The sequence below is a fragment of the Protopterus annectens genome, chromosome 14.part0, assembly GCF_019279795.1.
Source record: "Protopterus annectens isolate FY-2018-M chromosome 14.part0, PAN1.0, whole genome shotgun sequence".
Taxonomy (NCBI): domain Eukaryota; kingdom Metazoa; phylum Chordata; order Ceratodontiformes; family Protopteridae; genus Protopterus; species Protopterus annectens.
The window spans coordinates 696,339,050-696,356,708 of NC_056748.1; the positions used below are offsets into that span (position 1 = coordinate 696,339,050).

The following is a 17,659-nucleotide window of genomic DNA, read 5'->3' on the forward strand; positions in this document are numbered from 1 at the left end:
CAAGCACTGCCACCTACCTCTCTACTCCAAATCCAGAGCAGGCTTTGCCACTGCAGTTCTGCAGGGCTTGTTAGCCTCGCCAAATCCAATCTAGACCCAGCCACCCTTCCTCAGCTTTGGGATTCTACCCAAGTGTAATGACTGCAACAGTGAAACGCGATGAACATAGTACAGTTGTGTACCTACCATAAATGTAGATGTTTGAGTGTATTCACTGTTGCAGTCCTGGTTACCCACCCACCATCCCCCTCTTTGCTGGGACTATTCTGTACTTCTCAACTCTATACAACCTATGTGGTGTGTTTGCTTTTAGAAGAAGGAAATGTTTATAGTAATATATGCATGGTTGTTTGGCATATTTTTATCATTGCAGCCTTCATATCTGGGGGCACCTGACATCTGGAGCAAGAAAAACTGAAGAAAATGGCATCGGTTGCAACTTTTATACCCCTGGCACACTGATGTCAGAGAAGAGGCGACAGCAACCGACGCCGGACCAAGACTTTGTAACTCGGGCCGACTACGGGTCGCCTGCCAGCAGGATAACCCAAGTGTAATGACTGCAACAGTGAATACACTCGAACATCTACATTTATGGTAGGTACACAACTGCACTATATTTGCCTTGGTTCGGTTGTGCTTTACATCAAAAAAAGACTTTAAGCTGTATCTCACTTCATGGTGGTTTCTGAGTCATCTGCCTTGCACGTCCCTCTTCAGCCTAACAAGAAAATTTTAAAAAACTATAAAAAGAAGAGGTATAGTATTGGAGAAGCCTGCTTCTTCTAGTCATTTGGAGTCCAAACATCTCCATTGAGGCATTTGATCAGTTCTTGGGCCATCTGTTTTTTGTTCCAGAGAACACCATGGCAAAAGGCTTGAATCAACTGAATGACCAATAGTTTTGTGGTGGGGGAATGAAGGTTGATCCTATCTGAGAGAGAAGTGAAAATTCCCCAACTTTTTGTGTAGGAAGATGTCCCAGATAGCATCATGGAGCAACATTTAGGTCCTTCTCCTCCTCATATTTCTGCGGAGACTTAAAAAAAAAAAAAAAAAAAAAAAAAAAAAAAGAGAGAAGACAAAAACTAAACTATGCACTTTTCTCTTCCTCCTACTCCATATCCTTCCCTTAGAGACCCAAAAGAGGAGTGGTTTAATGTATCTCGGGTGTTTAAAGTTCTCATGGCTTTCCAGTTTTCCCTGTCTTCTTCTCCTTCCTCTGCACCTACCCCATATAAAAGAAAAAGGGAGTCCTCCTCTGAGGAAGAGCTTTCTTCTGACTCAGGAGTCTGTGGGCCTTGATTATGCATCACAAATGCATTTTTTTCTGGGTTTTGAATCAGAGATAGATGCCACCCTGTCTTCTGAGTCTGCCATGAAGAGCTTACCTTTTCAATCTATAAGATGATGGAACATTTGAAATGAGAGAGCAAAGATGCATCAGAATCACAAAAAAGGTACATAACCTTCTGAAATGGAGGTGCCTAAGCTTTCTGCTAGTCCACCAATTTTAGAAATTCTTGACAATAAATTGATGTCAGCTTCTTTGGCTCCAGAATCTCAACCTCCTGTACTTAAAAAGCCAGGTAAATGTTATAAAGTACCAGAAGCTCATATCTTCCTTTCCAAAATCTCTTCATCAGAGCCTGTTATTTCTTTTAAACACCTTGTCAAAACCTAAAGGCTCAAAACTGCTACCTTTATACCAGTGCTGTCCCTAATGTTATGGATAATAGAACCATGGACAGGTATGGCAAAAAAATGTACACGTGACCAGGTTGTTACTTATACTTACTTGATAATATGGCCAAAGAAGTTTGTGATGTACCAGACTCAGACATTATCAGTTCAGCCTCTCAAGTGGCAAGATGTTTTATTAAATGTGGCTATGATGATGCAGCTGATGCCTTTTCTAGAACTTCTACCACTGGTTCAGTTCTTAAGCTACTCTTAGGTACTTCATTCTGTCAAGTTAAAGCCAAACTACTGGATGCTACACTAGGCAAACACTGCCATTTTGGCAATTTACCTGCAGAAATTTTCAAGAAAATAGAGGACTGGGTAAGATGATGCAAAGGGTTAAGGAGTTGCATGTTTCACCTCCTGCTAAGTTTCAGAGAACAAAAAAAAAATGTTCCAAAATCACAAATTAAGAAGTACTTGCTGCTGGAAGTCAAACAGTCCATAACCAAGCCGTAAAAACTTTCTGTTGCTCAAGAAGTGCAGTACAATCCAGTAAAAGTGTAAAACACAGGTTTAATCCAAGAAATACAGTACAATCCAGTAAGCGTATAAGCGCTTTCATTTTAAACCCTTTAAAACTTCATCAGATACAAGTTGTAACAGTTCTAGAGCCATAGGTTCATAGGTAGGTACTAGGCTATTGGCCCTAGGGCCTACGTAAGCCTAGCCAACAAGGTTCCCTGGCTTACACCACCCAAGAAAGTTATTTTCCTGCGCCACTGTCGAGCAAAGACACAGAAGTGATCCCCGGGGTGTATTTCCTATTTCCCATCCACTCATCAAGATTTTTCTTTGAGTGCTAATGAAGAACTTTGCTTGACATAGATGGGTAGCCTGTTCCAGAGTATGGAATCTATCCCTCCAGCATGTCCTGTTTATTGTGGTGACAAGGTTTAAGTCCCTAAAGCGTGCAACTCGGAGGGATTGGGATTTCTTTAGGTGTAGCATGTCCAACAGCTCTGGGTTTGACTTAGCTTTATATGTTAGGCAGAGATCACCTCGGAGTAGGCGATATGCTACAGAGTAAAGCTGGAGTTTTTTGTGGTGGTCAGTGTAAGGCATTTGTTTGAGGCCAGTAATCCTGTTTGTGAGGTACTTCTGTGGCCTTTCCAGCTGCTGCAGATGTCTTGTGAGGTACATTCCAAAAGGGGCGTTGTACTCTATAATGGGTCTAATGAGTGTCGAGTAGAGGGGAACAATGACCTCTTTTTTTCTGGATGAGAACCCTTTTATGATGAGGTGTGCCACGTAGAACGACTTCCTGACTACTGTGGCAATGTGACTATCAAAGGAGAGACTACTGTCTACCTGGGTCCCAAGGTCTCTTATCACACATTCGGTGTTAAGTAGATTGCTGCCTGTGTGGCAGCAGGTAAAAGCTGCACTCTCTAAAGCCAAAACACAGCATCCATGGGACCAGACAACATCCAGGCTGCATTTTACACAAACTTCAGAACAAACTGGCTCCCCACTTAAGCACCATGTTCAATAATAGCCTCTCATCAGGCTTTGTGCCCATGTGCCAATATTTAAATAAACTTCAGTGGTCATGTGATCCTTTTGAAATTTTAAAGCAACATTCCCCTATTATACACATCTTAAGTTTCAGAGAAATTATCCCATCAAGTCAGGGTCATTTTTTCATAGGTCTCAAAAGGTTAACAAAAGGTAAAACGTTTCTGAAAAAGAAGTGGGAAGACTAATCAAAATCTGATTTTAAAGGATATAAAGATCCTTTTCAGATAGAAATACAAACTTCTGACTACCTTCTTCAACTAACCGTCTACCTTGGCCCTTCCTCTTCCACAATTACAAAAAAAACTTCCTCTTTCTTCCGCTTTGGTCAAAGTAAACTTTATTGTCATTCAGAAATCACACAAGTGCAAAAACTGAACGAAATTCCATGTCTCCAGACTGAATGTGCAGACAACATATAGACAAATTTTATGGCTTACAGATTGGAAAAATAGTTAACTATCTAAATGTCACTTTGACTATTGGGAACAATAAGATAGTAACTAACATACACAGAAAGGGAATTGGAGATTATAATATTTTGGATAGCAGCAGTTGCCATCCACCACATATTTTCAAGACGCTACCTTATAATGAATTATTGAGAGTCAGCAGGCTATGTAACGATGAAATGGCCTAGAAAGGGAAATAAAAACATGTATTAATTTCAAGCAAAGGGGGTTGTGATGAAAATGCTATTTTAGATGCCCTTCATAAAATAATAGATGCCAGCTTACTTCATAATAGGCCTTTAGTAAATAAGATAATAGAGAATTTAATACTGTGCAGGAGTGTAGAAAACTTTATTTTGTTACTGTAATTAATATCTTAAGTGAGAAAATCATTGATGCCATTAGATATTATTGGCCCTATTTAATTAATACGAAAGGGGTAAAAAAATCTTTGTAGAACTGTAAATATCTCTTTCAAGAGAAGTAGAAATATCAGACATGGTGGTACACAATGGATTTGTTTCACCTGGTGAAAAATTAAATCTGCAGGTTTTGGAATGTGGCACCTTCCCTTGTGGAAGGTGTTCAGTTTGCTCCAATATTACCAAATGTTTTGAAAAAATAAATGGTGTAAAATTCTGTTCCACTTCTGCTTTTTCATGTATAACTAAATCAGTGGTATATGCTTTGTCTTGCCCCTGTAACTTGTTTTATATAGGGAAGACTAAAAGAATATTCAAGTTACGGTTGCAAGAACATATTAAAGACATAAAAAACAATAATGCTATGAGTCCTATAGCTTTACATTTTTTTACTTGTCATAGCAGTGACTTTTCACTGTTAAAAGCTTGTATTTTGGAACATATATCAGAAACAGATGAAGTGTTAATGAAAAATAAATTATTGTATAAAGAGACTTTATATATTTTAAAATTTAATACATTATGTCCAGCAGATTTAAATAGTGAATGTAACTGGAGAGTGTTTCTTTAAAATGTATATATGATTATTTTAATTGATGGCTGATTAATTGGGTGATTGGTTGATTAATTGTATTTAAGTGAATATGTGTGTGTATATGAGTGTTTTGGAGGTAAAAAGAGTGTTGGATAGAGTGATGTTTCTGAAGCTGGAAATTGATTGTGTAATGATGAATGTTGTTAGTGCATATGCTCCACAAGTTGGGTGTGCAATGGATGAGAAAGAAAAATAATTTTGGAGTGAATTGGATGAAGTGGTGATGACTGTACCCAAGGGTGAGAGAGTGGTGATTGGAGCAGATTTCAATGGGCATGTTGGTGAAGGGAACAGAGGGGATGAGGAAGTGATGGGTAGGTATGGTGTTAAACAAAGGAATGCAGAAGGTCAGATGGTAGTGGATTTTACGAAAAGGATGGACTTGGCTGTGGTGAATACGTATTTTAACAAGAGGAAGGAGCATAGGGTGACATACAAGAGTGGAGGAAGATGCACACAGGTAGATTATATCTTGTGTAGGAGGGCCAGTTTGAAGGAGATTGGAGACTGTAAAATGGTGACCAGAGAAAGTGTAGTTGGGCAGCATAGGATGGTGGTTTGTAGGATGACGTTGGTGATCAAGAAGAGGAGGAGGAATGTGAGGGCAGCACCAAGGATCAAATGGTGGAAATTGAAAAAGGGTAATTGTGAGGTGGAGTTCAGGGATGAGTTAAGACAGGCACTGGGTGGCAGTGAAGAGTTACCAAATAGCTGGGTAACTACAGCAGAGCTAGTAAGGGAGACGGCTAGAAAGGTGCTTGGTATCACATCTGGACAGAGGAAGGATGACAAGGAAACATGGTGGTGGAATGAGGAAGTACAGGAGAGTATACAGACAAAGAGATTGGCAAAGAAGAAGTGGGATTTTCAGAGAGATGAAGAAAGTAGACAGGAGTATAAGGAGATATGAGGTGCATGGCAAAGAGAGAGGTGGCGAAGGCAAAGGATAAGGCATATGAAGAGTTGTATGAAAGGTTGGACACTAAGGAGGGAGAAAAGGACCTGCACCGATTGGCTAGACAGAGGGACCGAGCTAGGAAAGATGTGCAGTAGGTAAAGGTGATGAAAGATAATGAGGGAAACATACTCACAAGCGAGGAGAGTATGCTGAGATGGAAAGAGTACTTTGAGGGGTTGATTAATGAAGAGAATGAGAGGGAGAGAAGGTTGGATGATGTAGGGATAGTGAATCATGAAGTACAATGGATTAGTAAGGATAGCTATGAAGAGAATGAAGAATGGAAAGGCTGTTGGCCCAGATGACATACCTGTGGAAGCATGGAGCTGTTTAGGTGAAATGGCAGTGGAGTTTTTAACCAAATTGTTTAATGAAATCTTGGAAAGTGAGAGGATGCCTGAGGAATGGAGAAAAAATGTTTTGGTACCGATTTTTAAGAATAAGGGTGATGTGCGGAGCTGTAGTAACTACAGAGGGATTAAATTGATCAGTCACAGCATGAAGTTGTGGGAAAGAGTAGTGGAAGCTAGGTTAAGAAGGGACCTGATGATTAGTGATCAGCAGAATGGTTTCATGCCAGGAAAGAGCACTACAGATGCGATGTTTGCTCTGAGTGTGTTGATGGAGAAGTACAGAGAATGTCCGAAGGAGTTGCATTGTGTTTTTGTAGACGTAGAGAAAGCATATGACAGGGTGCGTAGAGAGGAGTTGTAGTATTGTATGAGGAAGTCAGGAGTGTCAGAGAAGTATGTAAGAGTGGTACAGGATATGTACGAGGGTAGTGTGACAGCGGTGAGGTCTGCGGTGGGAGTGATGAATGCGTTTAAGGTGGAGGTGGGGTTACATCAAGGATCAGCTCTGAGCCCTTTCTTATTTGCAATGGTGATGGACAGGTTGACACACGAGATCAGACAGGAGTTCCCGTGGACTATGATGTTTGCAGATGACATTGTGATCTGTAGTGAGAGTAAGGAACAGGTGGATGAGACCCTGGAGAGATGGAGATATGCTCTAGAGAGAACATGAATGAAGGTCAGCAGGACTAAGACAGAATATATGTGTGTGAATGAGAGGGAGGATAGAGGAATGGTAAGGATGCAAGGAGTAGAGATGGTGAAGGTGGATGAGTTTAAATACTTGGGGTCAATAGTTCAGAGTAACGGTAGTGTGGAAGAGCGGTGAAGAAGAGAGTACAAGCAGGATGGAGTGGGTGGAGAAGAGTGTCAAGAGTGATTTGTGACAGAAGAGTACCTGTAAGAGTGAAAGGGAAGGTCTACAAGAGGGTAGTGAGGCCAGCTATGTTATATGGGTTGGAGACAGTGGCATTGACAAAAAGGCAGGAGTTTGAGCTGGATGTGGCAGAGTTAAAGATGTTAAGATTTGCACTGGGTGTGACAAGGGTGGACACGATTAGGAATAAGTATATTAGAGGGTCAGCCCAGGTTGGAAGTTTTGGAGACAAAGCCAGAGAGGCAAGATTACGTTGGTTTGGACATGTGCTGAGGAGGGATGCTGAGTATATTGGGAAAAAGATGCTAAGGATGAAGCTACCAGGTAACAGGAAAAGAGGAAGGCCTAAAATAAGGTTTATGGATGTGGTGAGAGAGGACATGTAGGTGGTTGGTGTGACAGAGCGAGATGCACAGGACAGGAAGAAATGGAAGCAGGTGACCTATGGCGACCCCTAACGGGAACAGCCAAAAAAAGATGATATGTGTGTATGTATGGATGTATGGTGTGGCATATTTTGTAACTCCAGGAAGGCTGTGCCGAGGCACCAGAGTGTTATTCAGTGTGAGTATACTATTTAATATAAGATTGGTGGCATCTTTTTTGCTGGCTTTGTAGTCTGGTGTATTTTAACACTTGTTTGGTGTTTTTTTTTTATAACATATAGACACATTCTAAAACTTTTTTCAGTGAACACTTGCATGAGACTTTAGTATTGCACAGGTACTTAGTTAAGACATTGCATTGCTCCTTGCACAGAAAGAGGCATTAACGTATTGTTCTATGGACCTTAGAGTATTGTACTATGGTTAATTTGTGAATTTGTAACATGTATTGCACTGAAAGGAGATATTTTATTGCAACTTCAGACTCTCTTGGTTTTTAACACAATAGAAAATGGGTTTCAATGGGACTTTTTCCCCATTCCTTTGGGAAATCCTCAAGTCCCTCCAAGTAAACATCTCCTCTTACCTGCCATTTCAGATTTGTATCTCCAGAGACCCATACAGCTTGTTTCATCCTAACAGATAGGGAAAGGTTTCTATTCTGGATTTTTCCTGGTACCAAGAAAAAGGGAACTTTGAGAGCAATTTTGGATCTGTCCAAATTTATTATTTTTTTTTAACTCCCAAAGTTCAAGATGTTAACCTTTATAAAATCTCTTTCCTCTCCTTTCTTTTCCCACAGGCATACCTGGTTACTCTAGTTGATGCCTTCCTGCATATTCCTATCCATACAAAATAAAGGCAAATTTTTAAAATTCTGTGCATTGAGGTTTCTCCTTCAATTTACTTTGACATTTGGCTTATCCATGGCACCCAGGGGTTTTACAAAATGTTGGCTCCTGTCCTAGCTTTTTGCAGGCTCCAAGACATCCATGTTAATCTCTACTTGAATGGTTGATTGATTCAGGTTACTTCCAACAAGAAATCTTTAAGGCTGTTCACCTAAGAACTGACTTTCTCCCCTTAGATTTTAATCAAAACTTAAGTCAGTCCTGAATTCAACGCAGTTCTTTGTGTTCCTCTGTCTTCTGCACACTTCCGTCATGATGGTAATTCTTCCACTGGAAAATGTTAATTTCTGAGAACTTGCTTCCTATCTCTGAAAAGTCTTCTAATGGTATTAGCTAAAGAAATCTCAAGAGGCCCATAATTTGTGACATCAACAATTCTAATGATTCCACATGACAGACTTCACATGAGAAAGATTCACTGGTACTCCAAACTGATTTGAGCTCAACATTCATTCTCTGTCCTTCCCAATTCCTTTCTTGCATTTTATGAAGAAAGATTTCTTGGTGGATTAACTAGGTAATCACTGTTGGATGCTCTTTCTTCATCCCCACTCTCCCCAAAATATGGTGGCAACAGATGCCTCAGATTTTGCATGGGGCATCTGTTCCCAAGGTCCCAAAGTCCAGGGAATTTAGTCCAAACAAGACAAAAAGAAGCAAATTTATTCCATTCAAGCTCCTAATCATCTCTGGAACTGAAGATCACTTCATGTCATAACTAACCACTGCCATGTGCTATATCAATAAACCGTGCAGTTTTTTTCTCTGCAGATTTGCTATGATAACCTGAGTGCTGGCAGTTCAGTACATCTTCCTTCAGGTTGTTTACATTCCATCAGAGCAAAACACTGTTACTGAGCAGATTCAAGGCAAACTTTCACAAATGAATGTTGAACCCAGAGGGCTTCTTTTAGATTGTCTGCCTAAAAGAAAACTCTTCAGGTAGACGTTTTTGCCTCCACTCTAAACAAATAACTTGAGCTATTTTGCACCAAGAGTTGCTTGCAAGAGAGCCTGGGGAAAGGACATCTTTTCTTTCACATGTAAAGGGAAATTCCATTATGATTTCCCCTCCTTTCCTATTATTCAAATGTTCTCCCGAAGATTCAGAATAACAACCAAAGATGATGTTGGCAACTCCCTTAGCACAATTTACTCAGAGGAGAAGGGCTCTCTCATTAATTCATCCAAACCTCAAGACACTGAATCTCACCATTTTAGTTACATTTCAGGTATCTTTACTTTGAGCGATTGCTCCAGCTGCTAAATGAAGTAAGGAGATATGCTACTAGAAAGTCTAATGCTTCTAAGTAGAATAGATTTTCTATATGTTGCTGCAGTAGAGGTCAGGAGCCATATCAAGTTCTGTAATCCTCAAATATTTGTGTGAGCTGTTCAACTTAGGCCCAAGTTCACTTATGTTAAAGTGCACTTGACAGCCATTTCAGCCTGTCCACTTACTGATCCCCCCCATTTTCTTCACTCTGTAGGGTCAAGCAGTTTCTTAAAGGCACCCTGTATATTCGTCTGCCTAGGAAACCAATCCCTCTTCCTTGGAACCTGAAGTATGTTTTGGAAAAACCAACCTTATCTTATTTTGAATCTGCTTCTTAAATTTCTTTACTTTGAAAATGTTATTGCTAGATACCTTAACCTCAGTCCAAAGAATATGAGTTGCAAGCTCTTACGCTTTCTCCTTTCTTAGTTTCCTATAAAGACAGGGTTAGCCTCAAAATTAACCCTTCCTTGATACCTAGCATGGTTACAGTGTGTCTTTAAACAAATCCTTCTTACTTCCAGCCTTCTTTCTCAATCCTCAGAATAAAGGGGAAAGAATCCTTCAATTGATGGCTGCCCGGAAACAACTGAGGTTGTCTAGAAAAAACATTAGAAAGTCTGACCAACGTTTTATCTTGTATGAAAGAAAGACGTTAGATCTCCTAGTCACTAAATGGGACTAAACAGGCCATTTCAAAGTGGCTTTCCCTTTCCATTTCTTTTAATTCTTTCACTTGTCCCTGAAGGGATTTATCATTGAAAGCCCATTCCACCAAAACTACAGTTTCCATTGGAATTTTTTTATAAGTTTAAATTTTTAACTCCATTGTGGCTAGAGCTACCTTCTCTTCTCTTTTGCCACACGTTCACAGAACACTACAAAATAGATGCCTTTTCCAGAGCTTGAGCAGGTTTTGTCAGGATCATTCTTCAAAGTCTGCAGGGCTCCAGCTCTGTTGCTTCAACCTCCACTGCTTCCTTTTAAATGCTTTAGGATTTGTCCCATAATTGAGAAAACTGTGATACTGCACTCATGAAGAATGTACCTGAACTGTATATGCTCATGTTGAAATATATACACCTCCTTCCTCCATCCACTTTTTTTCTCCGTTCCCTCTTTACTAAGAGTGCTCCCTTCTGTCTTTCCCCATCTGCATTACTTACAAATATAAGGCTGTTTCTGCTGACAGATTGACTGCCCTTTTCCTGGAGCACACAACTGAATTTCACACTTGTGCATCTTTTAAGTAGAACAGTGTAGCCTTGTGCCTAGGTCGCATGTTGGACTTTTGGTGCGTGAGGAAGGTGTTAAGTTTTTGTAGATTGGCCGGATGTGCAATATCCTAGGCAGGATAAGTCCCTTAAGTGAGGAATACTGCAACTGTGAGCTAGTCGGACATCTACCATTATGGTAAGTTCTTTCGTAACTGTATATTTTGAGAATCACTCAAAGGAACATACCACCTGCCCAAAGGCCACCTTCTGTGCAAACGTGCAGCAGTCTTTACTTTATGCAAAAAAGATACCAGGGCAGATATCTGTGGATGGCTGTATGGAGGTTATATGCTGGTTGGAAAGAGTATGAAGGAAGAGTTCTCAAAGTAAAAAAAAAATAAAAAGTAATAATAATTGTATATTTTGTGGCTAAAATTGTTGATTTCTGATTTTTAGGTTGGCATAAATAAAAATATGGAGATGGCCACCCAGATAACACAGTCAGCCTGTGCCTTGAGACAACAAATTTCTGTACCAACAATGGACCACAGTTACGCTATCAAGGATTGTAACTTGCTAAAAAAACAATTCTTTCAGATGCTGGAACAGAATAAGAGATTACGAAAGCAGATAAAAATGAAGACAAAAGAAATACGACGCATGTCTGCCACGCTCTGGGTGGTAAAGAATGAACTGAGACAGCTGAAAGCTCAAGTAAGGCAGGGACGTGAGAATGAATCCCACAGTAATGGAGCTGGTTGAAACCAGAAGGAAAAAATTCCACAAAATCGGTTCTCTACTTGTGCCTCTTTTTGTCCTTTTGAGAGTGTGAGGTCTTCACTGAAACTGGAGAGGTGTATCTTTTCAGTTGAAAGCAGCCTTTCATGTCTTGCTTTGTTGCACTGTGAGGTCAGAGGACCTCATTTTCAGTGAAGTTTGAAGTAGAAAAGTGCACAGATGTTGGACGAGTGGTCTGAAGCTGCTTTTATTTAGTGTGTTGTCCACACAGAGAATGTAAAACCTTTCCAGTGTGTGATATTTTTCCACAGATGTGCAGATGGTGATGGACACTTCAGTAAGATGTCCAGTAGTTTTGTGGCATAGTAGCTTCAGATGGTAGTTAATAACGTGCATCTTTGAAGCAGGAAAATAACTGGAGTCTGCATATAATCAATTTTGACCCTGTTTTTGAATCCTGTTTAAGGATGTCACTTCTCTAACTGTAGGGCTTTTAAGAGAAGAAAGTTTCAGCACTCTTTTTGACTGCCTTTAATCTGATGCAAGAGGGCGAACAGAATCCTTTAATATTGATGTGTTGAAAGTGGAATGGTCCTTCTAAACTAAACACAGCTAGTATTTGGTATCCTGTCTAGATGTTCTTTGTGTTTCACTGTTGCAGTCATCACACTTGGGTTATCTGCCTGCAGGTAGCCCTCAGTCCAGTGAATTAGTATTTCTGTGTCGGATGCTGTCGCTCCAGGACTGACATCAGGTTGTCAGGGGTATAAAAACAGGCAGCCGATGCCATTACATCAGTCTTTCTTGCAGAGGAGCCTGAAGCAGAAGCAGTTCGCAAATGCCGGTCGGCCACTACCTGAATTTTCATTTACGAATTGAATAATCCTGAAGTCTTCTAAAGCCAAGTACCCCGTTGGGGATCCTTTTTTCTTGCTCTAACCGATGTCAGAAAAAGTTAACAATTGTCTTGCCTGTGGAAAGCACTTACCTCACAGAGATTTTCATTCTTACTGCGTCACCCGTTAGGCTCAGACCACGACGTACCTTACTGTCTGTTTTGTGCCTTGTTTAACGCCCAGACTGTTTGTCGTTGGGCTCTCTTTGTCACTAAATTCTTTCATTCTCGATCTCCGTCTTCCGAAATGGCTTTGGTAAGCCATCCGACTACCAATATTCCGAAAAAACGTAAGGATAAAGACAGAGACAGACCGCATAGGTCCAAAGCTGCCGACAATGCTTCCGTTAAGTTAGTCGCCAGTCCGCCAGTACTCAGTGAGGCGCTTTTGCAGCTCCTGATGCCCACTTCAATGGATTTGCAGGCCTCTACTGAGACCCATTCAAAGTCCGGTATGCCACGAGACTCTTCTTCGACTATGGAACCTGCGGATGTCTCTACCTTGAATGGGTCCGGAGCCGGTGTGCAGGCACTGGCTTCTGAGGCAGTTCTTCGCTCAACTGATGTTCGACTCATACCGACGACTTTTTTATCTAAAACTACAGAGTTTCTTAGGCCCAGAGTACGCACTATGTCTAGAAAACAGACGACCAAAGTGCATACACCTGCTCCCATGCCACAAAGACAAATGCTTAGAATGGCAGAAGACCTTATTATGCTGATTAGGGAAAGTCAGCCTTCCCCTGCTAAGAGAAAGAGGCCAGTCCCCTACAGCTTCTACAGACCAGGACTCCAATGACATTGAGAGCATTTCCACTGGGAATGCCAAGACTATCCTCAGTCCAAAAATAGACTCGGAGAATTCCTAGAGTTGCCTCAGCACAGACCTTTAGCAATTCCCCCTGTCCTGGATGTTGTTGGTTATGTTTTTATGGAATCCAGTCTTACTCCTGACACTTTGCCTCCTGCCCCTAAGAAACCAGACGGGTACTACAGAGTATCTGACACTCACAAATTTCTTTTCAAGAATCCTCCTGCTGACCCAGAGATCATTTCCCAGGGGCCTAAAGGTATCAAGACAGCTACAGCCAAAAATCCCACCCCTTCGACAGGGATTCCAGAGCTTTGGACAGATGGGGTAAGAAGGTGTATACCTCTGCAACTCTGGCTATTAGGGCATTGAATTGTCAGTTTCACATGCTGAAGTACCCGCAATATATTATGGAACTTATTAAACAAAAAGTGGCAACCTTTACAGACTGCAGAAAATAAAGAATTGCAGGAGCTTATGTACTCTGCAAGCCAGGTCAGCAAGCATACATTGCAGTGTGCTTTGACACCCTAGAAACATATTGCCGGGCAGCAGTTACTGGCTCTGTACTGAGAAGACATGCTTGGCTCAAGGAACAGACCTTGCCAGACCATGTCAAATCAAAGTTACTAGACGCTCCTTTGAACAAGGACAGTTTGTTTGGCACCAAAGCAGAAGAGGTTCTTAAAAAGATGGCAGAAAAAGCTAAGTCTATGCAGACTGTTAAAGAATTCTTATCAAGTGCAACCCCCTAGATTCAGTAGGCATTGCCCTTCCAAACACTGGTCCTTTCCAGCCCCCTCCAGGCCTTCTCAAACCAGACCCAGGGGTAACAGACCACCCAGACTGTCTCAGGGTATGCAGAGATCTAAGCAATGGAGTGCCCCCACTCCCTAAAGCAGGGAGTGGTAAGCCACCACCTTACCGAAAAAACTCACAATGACTTCTTTACTCCACTCCCCAGCCCTGCCCAATTGCTTGTGCCCCTAGGAGGAAAACTTGCCCGTCATGCAAGAAATTAGATGTCTATCACACAAGACCGATGAGTCCTCAGCATTGTAACCTGGGGGGGTGCACATTTTCTTTCCAGTCACTGCCAACCCCAAGTGTGTTTCCAGACCTTCCTGCAAACCAGTGGGCAGAGGCTCAAAGCCCAAGTACTTTCCCTGCTCAATATCAGAGCTATTTGGCTGGTTCCAGTAGAATGGAGGGGTCAAGGATTCTATTCCAGACTCGTCCTGGTAGCCAGGAAAGAGGGCTCCTGGCACCCAATCCTGGATCTTTCAATTCTCACACCTCCCTGGTGGTACCAAAATTCAAAATGCTTAGCCTGCAACAGCATCTTCCTATGCTAGCCAAGGATGCCTGGTTAGTCACCCTAGACTTAAAAGAAGCCTATCTGCACATCCCCATAAGGGAGTCATGCAGGAAGTATCTACGTTTCAGGGTAGGATCAATGCATTATCAGTTCTCTGCACTTCCCTATGGCTTGTCTACTGCGCCCAGGGTATTCACAAAATGCCTAGCTCCAGCCATTGCATACTGCAGGCAGAGAAATATCCAAATTTACCCGTACTTGGACGGCTGAGTCAGGAATTGCTGTTGCAGCACCTGACATTTGTGAAAAACCTTCTCATTTCCTTGGGGTACACCATCAACGAAAATAAATCAAAACTGGTACCCACTCAAAAGATTGTATTCCTGGGAGCAAGCTTAGACACAACATCACAAATGGCATTCCTCACTTCAGAAAAACAAGTCTATCTGACCGCCTACTTCAAACAAATGGCCACCAGAACCCAGCTATCTGCAAGAAAAATACTACAGGCCCTAGGGTTCATGACCTCATGTATACTGCTAATTCCATATGCAAGACTGCATATGAGGAAACTTCAGTGGTACTTAAAAAGTCTTTGGTGCCAACATTCTCAGGACCTGGAAACAGTCATTCCTGTCATACCCTGTCTAAGGACAGAGTTCCTTTGGTGGGCAGAAGCAAGCTACCACAACAAGGGACTGCCCTTTACTCAACCCCACACTGCCCAGACCCTAACCACAGACACATCAGACTATCCCTGGGGAGCACACATGGACGGCAAATGCATTCAGGGCCACTGGAGACCAAGTCAAATTCATCGGCACATCAACCAAAAAAGAGATGCTAGCTGTGCAGAACACCCTGACAGCTTTCAGATCCCTACTCCTTCCAGGACAACTGCTAATAAAAACAGACAACACCACAGTTATGTGGTACATCAACAAGCAGGAGGGAACCCACTCCTACCCACTCTGCAGGCTAGCCATGGCCCTGTGGAACACTGCCTTGGACATGCAAGTCCATCTGCAAGCTCAATTCCTGCCAGGCAAACAAAACTCACTGGCAGACGACTTAAGCAGAAATCTCCTAGACCCACACGAGTGGCAAATTGGATCCCAGCACCTTCAACCTTCTTCTGATTCAGAAATGGGGGACCCCAGAGGTGGATCTCTTTGCCTCCCCCTACAACCACCAGCTTAGCAAATTCTGCATTGGAAATCCTCACAGCAGGGCCTGGAAAGTGGATGCCCTATCTTTTCAGTGGGTCAGTCTCTCAATTTATGCCTTTCCCCCTCTGCCCCTTCTCTCAAGAGTATTACTCAAGATAAGACAGGACAGACCAAGGTTCTGATTGCCCTGGACTGGCCACGTCAGCACTGGTACCCACTCTTGTGCAGCCTGTTCAGGTGCCACCCTGGCACCTACACCAGAACTCAACCCTTCTCTCTCAGCAAGAGGGACAGATTTTGCATCTGCAACTGCAAACCCTAAATCTTGCAGCCTGGCTTATTCCTTGAATTCTCCCCCAGCATCACTAAGCAAGCAGGTGCTGGACATCATTCTTGAAGCCAGAAGACCCAGTACAAGAAGAAAATCCTTTGCTAAGTGGAAAAGGTTCTGCTCCTGGATTCAATCTAAAGGAGAGGACACAACTATGCCCTCCCTGCCTCTAATACTGGATTACTTAGCAGATCTACTCCACAAAGGCCTGTCCTCCTCCATTAAGTTGCATGCCTCGGCCATTTCGGCTCATTACAACACTGAGCCACCTCTCTTCTCGCACCCTGTTATCAAACAATTCCAGAGAGGGGCAAACAACTTAAGGCTGCCAAGGTAGAGCACCCACCCCTGCTTGGGACCTTAACTTTGTACTTGAAAAGCTCACCCCCCCCCCCCCCTTTGAACCAGCAGCATCAGCAGAGTTAAAATTCCTCTCTTGGAAAACAGCCTTGCTTTTGGCCATCACTTCAGCTAAAAGTGTGTCTGAGCTACATGCACTTATGGCTGTGGAACCCTTCATTATTTTCCATGCTGACAGGGTTTCCCTCAGGACTAACCCTTCCTTTATGCCTAAAGTGGTGTCCACTGTGGCTCTCAACCAATACATCCATTTGCCAACTTTCTTCCCTAATCCTCAAAATAAAGGGGAAAGGATCCTGCACTCCTTGGATGTGCACAGACAGCTCAGATCCTACCTTGATAGGACTAAGCCCTTCAGAAAAACTGACCAGTTGCTAGTCAGCTTTGCAACAGGGGCAGAGGGCAAGTTCATTTCAAAACAATTTCCAAATGGATAGCACACTGCATCCATTTCTGCTACAAGCACCATGGGAAACCAACCCCTCAGGGGGTCAGAACACATTCCACTAGGGCAACATCTACCTCTACAGCATTTCTCAGGGGAGTCCCTACCAGGGACATCCTGGAAGCTGCTACCTGGAGTTCTGTACACACCTTCACCAAGCATTACCACCTTGCCTCTCTTTTCCAAATCCAGGGCAGGTTTTGCAACAGCAGTTCTGCAAGGCGTACTAGCCAGCCCTACCTCTTCTTGACTGCCACCACCCTTCTTCAGCTTTGGGAATCCACCCAAGTGTGATGACTGCAACAGTGAAACACAAAGAACATAGTCGAGTTGTGTACACTTACCGTAAATGTAGATGTTCGAGTGTATTCACTGTTGCAGTCCTGGTTTCCCTCCCTCCCGGCCCCTGGTTTCTCTCTCTCTCCACTCTATGGCTATTACTCACCCCTTTCAGGGGAATTGGTATTGGTATTTACTTTTTACTGGTGGTCTTTTCCCCACCATAACTTAGCTCTCGATTTGGGGGCAAGAAAAACTGATGTAATGGTGTCGGCTGCCTGTTTTTATGCCCCTGACGACCTGACGTCAGTCCTGGAATGACAGCATCCGACCCAGAAATACTAAGTCTCTGGTATTCGAGCCGACTGATGGCTACCTGCAGACAGATAACCCAAGTATGATGACTGCAACAGTGAATACACTCGAACATCTACATTTATGTAAGTGTACACAACAGTACTTTTTGTTACATATTGACTAACGCTGGACTTTTTTTTTTTTTTTTTTCTTACCACTTAAGTATTTCATTTAGCTTTGCCTTTTGAACAGTAGTCTTGTAAAATGAAACACATTTTCATTTGCAATTTGAGCACTTTTTGTCACTT

The 17,659-nt window shown here is 42.3% G+C and overlaps 1 protein-coding gene across 1 annotated transcript in view; it reads left to right on the plus strand.

Annotated features, from left to right (window-relative positions):
• THAP3 (THAP domain containing 3) overlaps positions 1-12,147 on the plus strand; it is a 396,679-nt gene extending 384,532 nt beyond the window's left edge. Inside the window, exon 4 of the mRNA XM_044056432.1 lies at positions 11,165-12,147. Within this exon, the coding sequence (XP_043912367.1) occupies positions 11,165-11,470 (306 nt within the window). The 3' untranslated portion in view covers positions 11,471-12,147. The remainder of the gene's footprint in view (positions 1-11,164) is intronic.
• Positions 12,148-17,659: the final 5,512 nt, after the last annotated feature.